At 40.5% G+C, this 17,226-nt stretch overlaps 1 protein-coding gene across 8 annotated transcripts in view; it reads left to right on the plus strand.

Moving 5' to 3' along the window:
• BIRC6 (baculoviral IAP repeat containing 6) overlaps positions 1-17,226 on the plus strand; it is a 240,383-nt gene that overhangs the window by 189,460 nt on the left and 33,697 nt on the right. For all 8 annotated transcript variants that reach the window (XM_075596608.1, XM_075596614.1, XM_075596615.1 and 5 more), the window contains exon 66: positions 1,738-1,954. In XM_075596608.1, coding sequence (XP_075452723.1) covers positions 1,738-1,954 — 217 coding nt within the window. The remainder of the gene's footprint in view (positions 1-1,737; positions 1,955-17,226) is intronic.

The raw sequence follows: 17,226 nt of genomic DNA on the forward strand, positions 1-17,226 counted from the left end.
CAATTATTAATTAGAATGCTACATTAAGTAAAAGGTCTCTTATACATCAATCATGTGATCCGATGATTGGCTCAGTCTATTGTCTATAGATATGCTGAACTAGTCTCACTCATCTGTCTAAATCGCTTTCAACATGTTCTATTGAATGGCTGTAAATGGGGAGTTAAATTTGCATATAGATGAAAAATACTGGTGTTAACTCCTTTTGCTGAAACGCATTACAAAGCCCCTCTCGTAATGGAGTGTAAACATTTTTACATTGATGCCACCATATGGCGATTCTAAATATTGATTTATAACCCAATCTTGATCATTGTAACTTTGGAACATCTGTTTCAGCCACATACAGGTATGTGTTGGTCTGAAATTTACAAAGCTATTAAACATACTTCAGTAAACAAAGTCCCAATGCACATCCAGTATGACATAGTTTGTCAAATTGAATGTGCATGGGAACTTCTTTGTTTACTATTGTATATTTGAGCTCAGTTTATCATTAGCACTCTAGTTAGCACAATTAAATATATAAAAATATAATACTATGGGACTGGGTTTTGTTTGCTAAGATTTTGTATGTATATCTTCATTTATATAGCGCCATCCCTGTACAAGGCGCTTTACAGCAGTAATACATGTGATCTAATTGGAATAGGCACTTCAAACATCAAAGATATTCGTAAAAGGCGCCCCTGCCCCGAAGATCTTACAATCGAAGTTTACAATCTAATTTTAAACATACTTGCAGGTTTTGCTGAGTGGGACTATACACTATGTTCAATGTTTTTTTGTTTTTCTGTAATGGAGTTGAACAAACAAGATATAATTATAATAATGTGTTTATAGCGCTTTTTTCCCAGTGGGACTCAAAACACTTCGGTTACTAAAAAAAGAATAAAGCTTTTAAGGCTATAAAACAGACCAAACACAAGGAAAGATGCAATACTGGATGGGACGGTACCAAGATATATAGATTTAAACAAGACCTATAGATACTGTATAAACTAAAACATGGGATCACTAAAGACAATCAAACAAATAAGACATTTATATAGTCTCCATTTTCCCTAGCATTGTACTCATTCTCTCCCCCCCTCCCATCCCCCACTCATAGTACTGGTATCAAAAGATAGGCTGTACTGCTTAGATTAGCTCAATCTTATTGACATTATTGATAGTGGCCTATGTTTTCAGTAGTATTGATTACCTATGTGTGGTTTAACAGCGTGTAAGAAAAAAAATCATATATAACACTTCAGTGGATACAGTGCTGCACATGAGGCTTTTTCATGCCTGAAAGTCGCTGCTCTCTGTAAAGATTACAATGTAATTTTTGGTGTATAAGGCATAAAGAAATAGTGACTTGCCGGGTGTCTCAACTTGCTATTCGTTGTGTTGCATCCTAAGCCACTACTTCGGCTTTACCCCTTGGGGATCCATTTCTCTCTACTAACATTTGTTTTTTCGTTTGTGTCGCATGTCCCTGTGTTTTGTCTTTGGTAGCATACATGGTTGCCTGTACTATATAACTAGAAGCACATGTGTTAAAATTCAGGAAAGAGCCCTAAACAAGAACTCCTTTGCTCTGGAAAAAAAAAATTCTGCATTTTGTTAAATGGTAAAAACATATATATACACACTGTACAAGATGTCTGTTATCTTGCCCGATAAAAACCTGTTGTGTTACGCCATTTGATTTCTTGTTTCCAATAATTGCTTTATTTCATTGTCTTTCTGCAGTTTTGGATATGGCCAGACACGTGCCCTTATACCGAGCTCTCTTGGAGCTGCTCCGTGCCATTGCTTCATGTACAGCACTGGTGCCGCTGCTGCTGCCCCTGTCTGGTAATGGGGAGGAGGAGGAGGAGGAGGAGGAGCAATCCGAGTCACAAGCATCCGTGGGCACCTTACTGGCCAAAATGAAAACTTGCGTCGACACCTACACCAACAGGTTAAGGTACAGTGTGCTTCACTCTTCTGTTTTTACCTCTCGGTTTGTCACTGGCTCCCGTTGGTATCCAGTTTATGGGGCAGGCAATATCATTTAATTACACTTTTTTTGATATCTTAAGTAACAACAAAAATATGATAAGTAAAATTATTACTTAAAGAGGGATGTGCAAAAATCTGACCTTTTTATCGTTCAATGGAGTAAACCAGCTAAATGAGAATCCTTTTCTCCGAGCCTGCTATATATCCGTTTTAGAAAGAAATTCAGACTCCTATTCATTTAGTTATAATAATTGGGTGTCACCAAAATGTAACCTCGTAAACTTTTTATAACCATTATAACTATAATGCCTGAGCTACCAAATATACCGTATTTCCTCGATTGTAAGACGCACCATCGATTTGGCCCTTACAATTGAGGAAAATTACTTTTTCACTTACCATGTTTCAGGAGAGGTCCCATGTCAGCGGAGGACGAAGCGGGTGGCGGCAGGAGAGGTCCCGTGTCTGCAGATGGTTGAAGATGGACAGTGGTCGGGAATGCGGCGGGAGTGTGGCAGGTGTGCAGTGGCAGGATAGGTCCCAAGTCTGCAGTTGAATGAAGATAAGACGACAGCGAGCGGGCATGCGGTGGTAGTGGCAGGAGATCATTATAGCAGGAGAGCTGAGCAGGAGCAGAGCGGCATAGGGGAACGGGTGGGGAGGAGCACACTGTAACCGGAAGTCAGACACCGGTCAACGTCCGGTGTTAGTGTGCACCTCCCAAGCCTTTCCCGTATGCCGCTCTGCTCCTGCTCAGCTCTCCTGCTATTATGATCTCCTGCCGCCACCGCACGCCCGCCTGCTGTCTTCTTATCTTCATTCAGCTGCACACTTGGGACCTGGCTTGCCCCCGCACTCCCGCCCGGTGACCATCTTCAACCATCTGCAGACTTGAGACCTCTCATGCCGCCAACGCCCGATTCGTCCTCTGCTGACATGGGACCTCTCCTGAAATAGGGTAAGTGAAAAGAGTGGGTTAATACTGTAGACACTTTTTTTAACTTACATTTTTTAATACAGAGATTCTAAGACGCACCCCGATTTTAGACATGTGAAAATCAGAAAAAAGGTGCGTCTTAGAATCGAGGAAATAGGGTATCCATCAGTGACATGGATTATCTAACAGATTAATGCCTTCAAAAACGTTTTGTGAAAAAAAACAAAGCTCTTATCTGGGTATCTCAATTCAGGAACCAGATTACCAATATGAAGATCTTTTTCCTTGACCATATTACTAGTATAACTTGTGTGTAATCAGCTGATGGAGTCATCGATGACATATTGCCATAAACTTTCTGTCTCCCATCTAATTTAAGGACACTACCCTTTAATCAGAAACACAAACAAATTCCAGTGCTGCCCAGTTTCTAACCCCATTACCTTGTAACCCACAGATTTTCAATAGAACAGTGTGATCGTAGAGACATTTTTATTTTCTCTTGGTTATTAGTGGCATTCTAAGCTCTGGAAGGAAATGCATCAAGAAAATACCATTTTCACCAGGTCTTAATTTCTAATGTCATTTTGTAATTGTTCTTTTCCAGTCATTTCTGTAAATAAATTATGGTGCCAATTTTTGCCAGATAAAACCTGAAAGGGGAAAGACTGAATGAACAATCTTGGAGACAATGAAAGTTTAAAAATGATTTTGAAATTCTTGTAAATCTCCTAGTTTTAACCTGTAGAACATGCTATTGTTAGCTTCCCCTTTAAAAAGGGAAACCTAATGCTGCCGCTTCAGAAATGTAATTTGCATGTGAAAAATCTGCTAGTATGTAATGAAAGGTAATTTAATCACATCTCAATTTCTAAAATTGAGGCGTGAGAATGTATTTAGTAGAAGGGACCAGGATTTAAAGCAATTGCTCTCATCCGAACTTTGCATGCTGAGACCCTTTAAAAATAATAAAATCTGTAAACAAACCAGATATTACCCATTTATACCACATATAACAAAAAATAATGCCGCTCTCCGCCTATGAAAGATATTGTAGAGGATAGGGTGCATACAGGATATGAACATACATGTATAGAGGGGGATGGGGTACAAAGAGAGTAACCCAGCAAGAACCTATTTGCACTCGCTTATCTCAAATAAATGGAATAATTTAATCCTTGGGTGGAGCCCATACACCATTTAATAATACATTTATTATAGAAAAACACTCGACCTGCTTCACACCGCATCAACCAGTGCTCTGTAACACGTGTGTATGAATATGAGTATGCCTGCATTACCTTGAGAAAGCGCCAGGCGGCGCGAAACGTACGTCGGTTTCGTTTTTAGATGTCACCACTATGACGTCATCAGGTGGCGCGGGGTCGGAGTGGTAGCTGAGAGACGGAAAGACCAGGTTGTATGCCTTCTCCCTAGCAGGATCGCAAGTTGGCGATCGAGCCTAAAATAGGCTATTATTAAGATTGGGGTGTATATTGCATATCCTGGATGACGCAGCTAGCTGCCTATATCCGCTGGAATCGGTCTGTTTTCACGGTCCCATATTATACTAAGGGACATAATTGTACACTGTGTGTACTCTATATGCATGCTGCAGCAGACTGTATTTTGACCAGGTGGGATACGTTGTTAAGCTGTACCTGAGTGCGATCGAGCCTATTGTGAGCCCTCACCTAAATAGGGTTGTTCACTATATACATTGGTTGACGCAGCAGGTTGCTTTTACCCGGTTGAATTGATCGTCTGTGTCAGCCGCTGAGTGCACTTAGTGTTATACTCATATTCATACACACGTGTTACAGAGCACTGGTTGATGCGGTGTGAAGCAGGTCGAGTGTTTTTCTGTGCAGTATATGTATTAAGCTGCCATACACAACCCACTTAGGGAATAGATAAAGCAGTATATCGATCAGACCGATCCATTGGTGCTAGAGAAATACCTGTGTGATACTAGTATATATACACACAGGAGGCACCATATACGCTATCCTCTGTCCCCACCTACCCCCTGATCATTTTTAACCATTAGTTGTTAAGTGTCTTTGCATAGATGTTAATAAAATGTTTTAAATGTATTATTAAATGGTGTATGGGCTCCACCCAAGGATTAAATTATTCCTAACCATTTATTTGAGATAAGCGAGTCCAAATAGATTCTTGCTGGGTTACTCTCTTTGTACCCCATCCCCCTCTATCCATTTATACCACGCATTAATTAGGTCTGAATATGGTTTTTTTTGGGGGGGGGGAGGGGTGCAGAGGAGAGATTGGTAAGGAAATAATGTATAGATCTGAAGAGCTACTTTAGTTTGACCTTTTTATTTATTTTTATGATACCATGAACAAGTTGAGAAGCCTAATTGGATGGCTTATGCCTGTGAAATTTCTAGCATGAATAAGTATGTATGGGCTGCAAAAATTTGTTTTCATAGGTATATATCACCTATAATTCATTTAGCTCGGTGTGAAAGCACGGATTTGACAGCATTTGCCACAAGCTAAATTAACAGTTTAAATTATTAGCCTCTTCTCTGCTTTCACTTAAAGCTGATATATTGCTTTGTATTACTGGGACTGTCATTGCAAATAGGCCTGTTTTGTGTCAGTCATGGGAGAAAATGTAAAATCTGAAAAGTGGTTGAAGGAATATATCCATCTATTTATTAAGTGAGTTAGAGCAGATTTTTCTATTGTACCATGACATCGTTGCATGACCCCAGAAGATTAATTTTAAAATAATGCACACACAAATGACAATTTATCATGTGTGGGTGGGTATGTATGTTATGGATATAGAGTGAAGGCCATCATGCAAACAATTTATTATCAGGGGCCTCCCTGTCCTCTGGTAAATCAAGACTAAATTTGGGGTGGGGGAGAGACGAGGCACTGGTTTTTAAGGATTTAATGGATGGAAAGATGGATTTAATGGGGAGGGGTAAAAAAATGCTGCCACAATTTTGGATCTTCCTCCTTATATGCAGTAAAATCGATTTAAGTGCATGCACCCCAATTATGCGCCCAAGGAGGTGTGTATTAGAAGCATAAAGCGTGAATGGCAGAGAAACTAGAAGTATACAGACCACAAAATGGCTATAACCAAAGAGTAAGTGAAAGTACAAAGAGATGGCAAAAACAGCCACTACTAGAAAAACATAACTTTATAGCATCAAACTATATCTAAAAGTGTATATCGGCAGCAGTAGAGAGAGTTTTAATTGTCCGTTACTAGGAAAGTCCTCTGTGATTAGTTTATAGGGTCCAGTGTAGGCTATTGCCACTTTAACAAGGGTGATTCTGAACCCCAACTTGTACAATATATGTTGCCTGGAAGAAAGTGCTAAAATGCTTCCAGTGATTTAGTATTAAAATTACTTTTTATTTAAATAAATCAGTGCACTCTGTGCTGGAGTCATGAGCATCAATGATGAAACCGGCTTTGTAGTCTCTTGGCGCCCTTTCCGTCCTCCGATTATTCGCTCCGTTGATCGCCCCGCCATACCTCCTTCAACACTGCATCCCACGGGTTCCAGAATTTAGTCCTAGCAATGACATGGGGGCGTGGTAACATCATTCGGGGGCACGACTAGTCAAGGATGGATATATATATATATATATATATATATATATATATATATATATATATATATATATATATATATTATTATTATTATTTTTAATCTGGAGATGAAAATAGTGCAGTTCAGCTCTGAAGAATCTCACGGTTCCAATTCAGTAAAATAGAATGTAAGTTTTTTAGGGTGGATGGCTCTTTTAAAGTTAGAAGATTTCCCAATGTCATGCCCTGGTAACCTTCCAGGCACATGTTTTTGAGGGGTTGTGATATTGGCCCTCCACTCCCACAGCGAGAAAATATAATAATGGAGTAACGATAGTACTTTATGGAATCTACGCTCTTATTATTTTTCTACGGCTCAGCCGTGTAATGTGACAAAATCTCTAATAGTGACAGCATGGGTGAGCCAGAATCCTGCCTAACCTTTAGCAGTTAAAGGGTTAACTCTTTAGCGGCAGTCCTCGCTGAGAAGTGAATATTGCTGACCATTGTAACACTGAAGGGGTTAATAGGTAATGAATGTCTTTGATTCATACCTTTTATGGCAAATGGTTTTGCTCTAGGTAACTGAATATTTCAAATAACATCTTGGCGCCCGAGTGCCGGACATGTGCTCACGTGTTCCTGCTACGCTAGTTTCTCCGCAGCCCCTTACTGTCTTTCCTCCTTTGTGAAGCCTATCTATTGATTTCTCAAAGGACAAAGTTGTATTGAAAATTAATTTGAAAAGCCATTTTCACTGGAGCTGAAAGAGTAGGGCCTCAACTGAATTTATAGCTGTATGCAAATTTTTAAATTGTTAGGTGTGACACTCGGGGAAAGATTAACAACAACTCCAACGATGTACGAGCATGACCGAATCTTTGGCATTATTACAATGTCTGGAGAAAAAAGAAAAACGAGAGCTATTACCTGTCACAAGTGTGTAACTGAAAACAGAAGAATGTTTCTTGGAAGTCTCGTTTCTAGGAAATGAGAAATACCTCTATATATCTTTTCCCAATGCGTGGCAAACCATTTTCCTTATTTACATTCTGAACATCTTCGTGTAATGTCCTGAGTTATAAATACCTAATTAACTTATTCAGTGAAAAAACATTGCATTCAAGGAAGGCTTGCAGGTGTGATTTCTTGTGGAGGTTATTGTCTTGTTGTTTTGTTAGCAACATTAAGTATTTTCTATATCTGCTTAACGGTTTCAGTTAAAATAAAGAAACGGGTTAATTGTTCTAGTTTTTTTTTTTTTTTTTTAACTTGTGTACCTAGCACTAGGCCCATGACTGCACTGATTGTAAAAACGGTGGAAATGAGGGGACTTTAATGTATTTAACATACTCTGCATTGTATTCACATAATCTGCAGATAGTAACCCGTCCCCAGCTGAAATGCAAAAATGGAATCAAATTCGAATGGAGCTCAACGACATGTATTGTTATATTTGAAATCCGTTGCTCGGTACCCTTTACAGAACTTTACAGTAAACCTATGATTTGCCTTTTTTCACAAAACTTGATGCTATATAGAGCTTCAGAGTACAGTAGAAATTTGTGTACCACATTTTATTTATTTACATATTTTTACCTGGTTTCCTGGTGCAGAGCTTCATCTGTCTTATAGCTGGGAAATCTGTTGCTTCCTGTAGAGCAGGGGTGCGCAAACTGGGGGGCAAGAGATTTTTAAGGGGGGGGGGGGGTCGCGGCTGTTGCGAGGCCCCACACTCTTCCCCAAGGCATTTAAATGAAATGCTGAGGGACCGCATGAGGCCTCTGCGACTCAACTAACCGAGATTCAGCCGGCTTCGGGACACATCTCCATGGCAACGAGTCAGTCACATGATCCTGTGTCGTCGTTTGACCCTGCACTAAGCTAAGGGGGGCTCGAGCGCCGGGGGAGAGCAGACGGGTGTGCAGCAACAAACGTTTGCGCGCCCCTGCTGCAGAGCACCTTGAATGACTTATTTGAGGTATCTGGCTTGTTATTGCTGTTGACCAGTCAGTAATAGAGACCAATAATGTTAGTTACTGATGCTCAGTGGCCATCTTAGCTAAGGAAAAAAAAAACATGGATCTTTTAAAAGAAAAAAGAAAAAAAAATATCCATGGTTTCTCAAAGTACAGACAATTTGCAGGCTGAAAAATAGCCTATTTTGTAGTACCGACAAGTTGTGTGTAGCAACTAAAATTTTATGCCAAAAGTGCAAACTAATGCATTTGGGTCTCACAAATTCGAAGGCAGAATACGGAATTAATTACTATAGAGGAAAGGGACCTGAGAGTAATTTTTTTTTGCTGACGTCAAAGTCGGCAAGCAATGTAACAAATCTATGGGGAAAGCAAGAGGGGATGCTAGGTTGTTTAGAGGAGATAGTAGCAGCATAAAGAGATGGAGGTGATAGTGATGCCACTTTAGGTGAGGTCTTACTAATGATCTATAGAAATAGTGTGCTCAATTCTGAAGGCCATATATCAAGACTGACATTACATTTGACAGTGCAAAGAATGGCTAATAAGATGGTACAGGATCTACACCAGAACTAATCAACTGCCGGTTCCCGGGCCAAATGTTGCCCAGGAAGGGCCTTGTGTGGTCTTTGGACTCTGCTCCTGTTCATTTCATACTAGTAACTTAAACAGCTTTGTCCAGTTTTTGACACTGTAACTCACTTATAACTTAAGGTAATGTCAATATACAGGTTCTTAATGCTGAAATATAGCAATTTTTAAGTGTTTCAATGTATTTAAAATTACAATAGGCTCTGGCCACTCCTAAGTGTTTTCTGATCTGGCCCCTTTGGAGAGTGCAGATCTACACCAGGGGGGCGCAAACTTTTTTCCCTGCGCCCCCCTGCCGGCTGTCCCCTCACTCCCGCGCCCCCCTCCCAACCCCAACTTACCCGCGCTCCGGCGTAATGACGTCACGTTGCCATAGCAACGTGACGTCACATGACCTCGCAGCGTCATTTTGACGCCGCGTTGCCATGGCGACACAGGGAGGAAGCCGCGGGAGCCACGGTAAGTTAGGTTTACAGAGGCCCTGCAGCTCCCCCGGCACTTAATTTAAGTGCCTTCGGGAAGCGCGCGGGGCCTCTGTAAACCCCGCGCCCCCCGTCGGCAGTGTCGCGCACCCCCTGGGGGACGCGCCCCACAGTTTGCGCACCGCTGATCTACACCATAAAACATATTAGTAAAGACTGAAGGACCTTAATATGTACAGCTTGGAGGATAGGTGGGTGGGGGGGGGGGGGTTGTGTGTCTGTATGTTGAACTTTCAAATGAAGGGGTTTTAACAAAGTACAAGAGGGAAGCCTATTTCAGATGGAGAAATGCTACAAGTGTCTGGAATGAATTTATTTGGCCATGCAGGATAACATAACTGCTTTATTCAAACAGCCACTTAGTGTGTTACATATTTGGCATCTTAATGCAAATAGAGGGGTTACAACTTTTTTAATTAATTTTCTTATTGCTAATTTTGACCATTTCCTCCAGGTTTTCCATGTGTGCCATATACAAATGTTTTATTTTTCCCCTTAGTCATTTGAAGGGATACGGACGGGTGTATTAAAAATTGCAGGCCACGAATCTCCGTTGGGATTTTTTCAAATGTATTTTTGTATTTATTTTTAAACTTTGCCATTCACCTGTTATGGCAGCTACAAATGTATTTCCTCATGATGGAGGAATTATAAAGTGGGAATTCATAAAGGCAGTCGCCTCGCTACAAAGTAACCAGCAGCATTGGAAAAATTCTGCAGTCTGTGTTGTAGAAGCGAATTCTACCTGAACCAGGTCCATTCACACATTCCAACAGGACACTGTACCAAGATGTTTTAATATCTTAGTACAGTCTGTAGTTGGACTGTAAAATTATTCAATTTAAGAAGTATTAGGGGTTGAAAACCCTCAAAAATGAAGCACAAATCATGTTCATTCTGGAAAGTACTTAAAACGTTTTAAAATTAGAAAAGAAAGTAGCACAATAGAAACTAGACAAAAATGCTGAATGGTTGCAATTAAAAATAAACTGGAACAAAAGTTACAATTGCTAAACTGTAGCAATGCCGCACGAGTGGAGACGGCTCATACAAGACTTTCTGTAACGGTTGAGACATGATTCATTTTTTGGCAAAACTGAACATTATCTTTGTAAGCTTAAGTGCAGAGTTTGTGTCGGCAAAACAACATTTTTGTGACCTAAACGAAAATTGAGAAAATAGAAATGAAAAAAAAAAAAAACCAGCTTGAATTCCCAAGGCTAAATGTAATTCTCTTATGATCTCGAGACAGATGTAAACTACTTTCTGCTGTACCAGCTATCTGCTTGCAAACAAAACGGGATGCGAAAAGATGCTTGCTGGCATAGAAATATTGGAAGTGCATTTGTGCAAAGTGCTGAGCTAGTAGGAAAACACCATGTTAACCAATTAACGCATTTATTCTAATCCCAAATCCATATTTGTTTTTATTTGTACAAAAAAATGTTCTTACACTATTGCTCCCTTGTCAAGTTATAATACTAAACAATACTTTTTTTCTTTTCTTATTTTCCTTCCGTCTCTGGTGCCAAGTTGGATAGCAAAATTGTAGGCTCAGAATATCTTGATGGTATTTTTACTGCAGTTACCATGGCATAGATTTAAATAATAATGGGCTACGTATGGCAATTTATATTCACATCACTCAAGGATATCGACTAACATAAAAAAAATTGACTGTCTGACTACTATTGTTAGGGGTATAGACAGCTCTTGCTAGAAAAGTGCCTTTCCATAGTTCACATGTATACAAAAGATATTTTGACAGCTTTTGGTTTCTCACATTTGTAAGAAAACACCTCAGAGTAATTAATCAGCAGAGGATGCGCCAAAAGCACAAAAGCAAAGAGATTGGTAGGGATTTTTTTTTTTTTTAATATATATGTATCTTTAGTAGCAAGGCGCAGACTAATACACAAGCCCCTCTTTCCTTTGATCCCTTTGAGTTTAGCATGTAATCATAAATCATATCGCAACTGGCTTTCTTTTAGAAGTATATTCCAGCACATTGTTGTGATGTGATTTTGTGATTTAATGATCAACCCAAAGGATTGAGTTCGCCAAAGAACTGATCATGCTGCATTTCTAAAAACGGGAATTCCTAACTGCTTATATATTTTTTTCTGTTGTAAAGGTTTCTTGGGCCCTTGAAGAACTCAACTGCAATTCTCAGCTCTGTGGACCCCCTTGTTGGCAGCAAAATTGACCTTTTTGGGGGGGGGGGGAAATATCTATCTCTATATATTATATAACACGCCCCAGAGATACATTTCCAAATTTGATAGCATTCTGTTACCACCGGAACAAGGCTGACCCAATCGCCCATGTTGTTCAGTAAAGTATTATTGTCCGGGAGATTTAGGGGGGCATTTATCAGTCTCGCGTCTTCAAAACTAGTACATAAATACTGCAACAAATTTCTCAAAGAAAATCCCATTAATTCAATGTGAATGTTTTTCCTTCAATTTGGTGCCTATTTTTGCCCCGCTTTTGACGCGGCGAGACTAGTAAATAGATCCCTTACATCTACCAGCAGCAAAGGAGCATCGTGCTTGAGCTTTGCAGGAACCCCTACATATATTGGGGTAAAACTAAATATCTTGCAGCACAAGATGCTGTTTTAAGTTTAATTACTTTTCTGATGTACCCATATTATTACATTTTTCCAATAAGTATATTGCCTTTTTTTTTCTTTTTTTTTTTTGTTTTTCCTGTATTGGCAGAAAAAAAGTATGTACAGGCATACCCCGCATTAACGTACGCAATGGGAACTGAGCATGTATGTAAAGCGAAAATGTACTTAAAGTGAAGCACTACCTTTTCCCACTTATCGATGCATGTACTGTACTGCAAACTTCATATATGTGCATAACTGATATAAATAACGCATTTGTAACAGGCTCTATAGTCTCCCCGCTTGCGCACAGCTTCGGTACAGGTTGGGAGCCGGTATTGCTGTTCAGGACGTGCTGACGGGCGCATGCGTGAGCTGCCGTTTGCCTATTGGGCGATATGTCCTTACTCACGAGTGTACTTAAAGTGAGTGTCCTTAAACCTGAGTATGCCTGAATTACATTGACTTTTTGGTGGAAGGTAACATTATTTGGTATTGACTGGATGTGCATTAGAAATAGGTGGACTAAATAGGAAAATGACCCTGGACTGAAGTAATGTAAATAATGACCGAATATAGGAATACATGTATGAACTTGGAATATTAAAATTGCCAAACCATGAGACCTGTTTGCACTGTGCTCCTCGAGTTATTTTATTGTTCTTAACTCCGTAGCTAAAAGCATTTAACCATCAACTATAGTTAAATGTTGGAGTTTCAGAGAGGTGAGCAATGGGATTGTCTGAATTGCTGGGTGCCGATACTTGGGAACCCTCACGCATTCTAAACATTGAATGCAGAACAGCTTTGAGCAAAGTATACACTCAAAATATAGAAGCGCAAAATAACATTATTAAATTACATGTTTTTAATGGGAATTGCCTCTTTGAAGGGAGTTAAGGCAATAGACAAAACTATGCTGACAATCTTTCCAAGAGAGTAAGCCCCCAATTGTATGCACTCGCTGATCTGTGTGTTGGCATTAGTATCGTCTACACACGGGTCAGCGAGTGCATAGAATTGGGGGCTTCCTTTCTGCCTCCTCTCCCTCTTGGAGATATTCTCTACTTAGTTTTGTCTTTGACCCTATTACCCCTAGTGCACCCTAATCTATTCTACCTACTGGCTGAGTGGATGTCCCCCACTTGTTTGACATTTAAAGCAATAGCTAATATTTTGGAATTTTATATAAATAAATGTCCTGTGCACTTGGAGCCACTGAAAGCCTATACATAGCGACCCCAGTGCACCGTTTCTTTCTGTACCATTTTGGGGTCTTTACAATATACATTTCTCTGGCGTTTCCAGGGGTTTTGAGTGCATAAGAGGCAGCAGGTGTGGTTCAGTAGCTGTAACGAATTTAAACGAGGAGTTCTAAGGATATATTTGGATTACCACTTCTGTAATAGATTGTGCAAGAAGTGTACTTTCATGGTGTTGGTTTATACTGTAGCATATTTATTTAGTGGTAGTGGATTCCCCGAAATTCCCTAAAATGTAGCTCTTCACTGCTACTGCACTCCTCTGAATCGGAGCCCAGATTTACTTTGGAACGCAGGTACAGGTGAGGTCCCAGCTTTTTCCTGTTACCTTGGCTATCTTTCCTAGTGATAGAGGGTTGAATTTAATGCAACTGAGAAATAAAGCTCTCCATATTTTCGTTTTTATATAAATGCAGGGTGTTTATGGATCAATGTCTTTATCCCATGCCTTTTGTAGGTCTACCTCACTACTGTTTAAAAAAAAAAAAAAGTTTCTTGCTGTTTTTTTAACCGCCTTGGTTTGGTAAACTGGGCGGAATGACTGTCTGGTCTGTAATGCCGTGGCAGCCACTCATTCAAGAAGAAGGGTTAGGACCTCTTCCCTGTATGTGTTCCTCTTCCTTGGTCTACTCCACTGGTACTCCTTGGAAACCACTGACCACAATCGCTTTTAGGAATAGTGAATGCATGTCATTTGCATATGAGAAGAGGTTTGACAACCACTTCTCTTTTCCATCAAGTGCTCATAGTGCCACCACCCCTTCAGTACTCCCGATCACGTGATCACTCTCAAAGATGATGGAACTGAAGAAATCATCCTTGTCTGTTCAATTTTGATAGATCTTCCTGATGGTGATCTCCCATACAAAAAACAAGCTATTACATTGATGTAGCTAATAAGGGCCCTTTGAATGCCAGACCCAAAGACGTAGTGGCTATGTCTATAGGGCACCGAAAGTGTTAAATGAGGGTCCTTGCTCTTCTAAATCCTTCAAACCTGTTTTGGTGAATTTAGCTGGACATTCAGGGTATCAGAGTGTCACGGTAGTGCTGCCCGCAGACCAGACCCGTCCCTGTACTGAGGTGGGACGTATGGTAACACGCACCTGCAGCAGAGGGAGCGTGTCCGGAGTGTGGAATTGTGTAGCCAGGCCAGGAGACTATAGTTATACTATTTAGGTACTTGCCGGATCCGGGGATAGAAGAGCCATGGTAGGTGCCGTGGTCGAGGGCCGAGAGAGACAGCGTAGTGAGGAAGAAGCCGGGGTCGAGAGCCAGAGAGGGAGTCGTCAGCCAAGCCGGGTCAAACCTGAAGAACACGAGCAAACAAAACGAGATCCACACGAAAGTAGCAGAAACTATGCAGAGCAATGATTCCAAGGAAGAACTGGGGTTATAAAGGTAGGTGAGCCAATCACAGAGTGAGGCAGAGCAGGGGTGTGCCATGGAGCGCATTGTGATAGGTGCGAGCTGTCATCATTGCCAGGAATCAGCTGTAGAGCAGGGGGGCGTGAGCGTGACAGAAGCGTGTGCCGGGGGCGTGACCAGCAGCCCAGAGGGGTGAATAAATTATAGCCGGGGACGCGCGCTGTGTAAGCGCATCCCGGCAAGATGGTCGCGTGTCCCAGCACCGGCCGGAGCAGAGCAGCCCTGCGGGCGGGGATACCGCTGAGAGGCGGCAGCCACGGCATCCGGGAAAGGTAAGGAGGGGTTGCGTGAGCCCTGCTAACTTACACAGAGCAAGTATATTCATACGGTTCCAGGCACACCAAAATGTTTGGAGCTGTATTTACAGCCAGAAATCTAATGGATAGTAGACCCAAGGGAAACTAATGGTGAGCCAAAGCAAATATCCCCAAATTGGCAAATATCTATCAATTATTTCTTGAGGACTCATTGTGCCAGCGATAGTTGTGCTGTTAAAGGAAGTGAGGTAGATATAGTTTTTTTTTTTTTTTTTCTTTGAAGTTAATTTGCTGCTACAAAGGCCATCAACTAATTTCTTTTGAATGCACTGCTGACCTTGGAGGTCAAGCTATCCGTTTACTGCTCAGCTGCAGCTATGAAAATGATAAAGCACTTGAGTAATATGGACTGTTGTTAACTTTTGGAAAAGGTATATTTGGAAGCCACATGTAGGGGAAATGTGTCTAAATTGCTATTGCAGAGTTTTAGTACCAATAATAATCCTAGAGCTGTATAGGTTATTTTAAGTTTTTGATACTTTTTAATAGATCAACATGATAACTCTTCATAGGAAAAATTATTAGTTCTTCATAGGAATAATTATTGTGCACAAGGTTTCAAGACCTCTGAACTCGCGCGTTTTGAAAGATTGCACTTCATATTCTGCTTATCTAAAAACGGCACAAACTGAACCAAATTTGTGTAATGTGTTTAAAGCATTTATGCCTTTAATGTCTATTTGAGATATATTTTGTAGATTTTAGCGGGTGCATTCTTTGTGCCAACATAAAATAAAAACGCAATCTACATAAGCTTAAATAGGAAAGAAAACCGGCAGATCCAGTAAACATTAGCAAATCAATGATTGTCTTAACACCTTCAGTGCCCCTGACATGGCCTGTACTGTAGCTCATTTTCTAGGTGTCCTCCACAATCTTGCCTTAACGTGAACGAAACCGGAGAGGGGGTGCGGGGACCTTTTTCCCGTTTCGGTCACCGGAGCCAGAGAGCAGTCACATGATCGCTAGTGCCAGCTGGTCCGTGGCCCTGAAGGATTCAAGCAGTAAAACACACGAAATCTTCTGGGGTTTTTTTGTTTTGTTTAATTTTATTTCTGTTGTATTGTGCTATATAAATGGTGACTAATTTTTTTTTATTATTATTATTCAACTCTTAATGCCATTTTTAAAACATCCTTTGATTTCTATAGCAGGTTTTAGCAGTGCAAGATCTTCGTATCACTTCCCTGTTTGTGATCATTTATTGCCAATATTCCCAACAGTTTGAGCTGCAAACTGTAACAATAGGTAATGTTACCTTTAGTAATATAAGGATACATTGTAGCTGCTGAGTTATACCGACTGAAGGATTGATTGAAACTGAAAGGTGGCCATTATGTTAGGCACACAATCAGGATTTGTATAGATTTTTTAACAGGCTCTGCTGTCTTGTCACACATGGGTTTCTCGGGTAACTTTCTCCATGGGGTGCAAAGTCTTTGTTTTCCCTGTGGCTCAGATTAATAGATCCAGGCTCCTCTCTGATCAAATTAATATTGCTAATGGTACAATATAGGGATGTCCACTCGCTCCTATTATTTGCTCCCTATTGAGCCACTGGCTGCCCTTATTAGAAATCACCCAGATATATCGGGTATCTCAATGGGCCTAAAGAGACTACAAAATATCACTTTTTGCTGAAGATTTGCTGATGACTGTTTCCAGACCTCTCACCTCGTTCCCAAATATAATTCAAGTTCTATCTCATTTCAGTAGTGTCAGGACTTAAAATCTGTCAATCCAAGTCAGTGGCGTTAAATATTATTAACCTACCCAAAGAGGTTGTGAAGCTTATGCAGCTAAACTTTGATGTCTCATGGAATGAAGATTCTCTCCCCTACCTGGGGGTTAATCTCACCAGCTCATTTGCTACTCTCTATAACATGAACTACCCCCAACTAATCAGAGACCTAAGAAAGATATGGAGGCTTGGAAGAAATACTGCATATCTTCGGTTGGAAAAATCAGATCCGTTGAGATGAATATCTTGCCCACGGTATTTTATCTGTTTAGAGCACTGCCCATCCCCATTCTAAATAAAGACCTG

Source organism: Ascaphus truei, chromosome 4, assembly GCF_040206685.1.
Source record: "Ascaphus truei isolate aAscTru1 chromosome 4, aAscTru1.hap1, whole genome shotgun sequence".
Taxonomy (NCBI): Eukaryota; Metazoa; Chordata; class Amphibia; order Anura; family Ascaphidae; genus Ascaphus; species Ascaphus truei.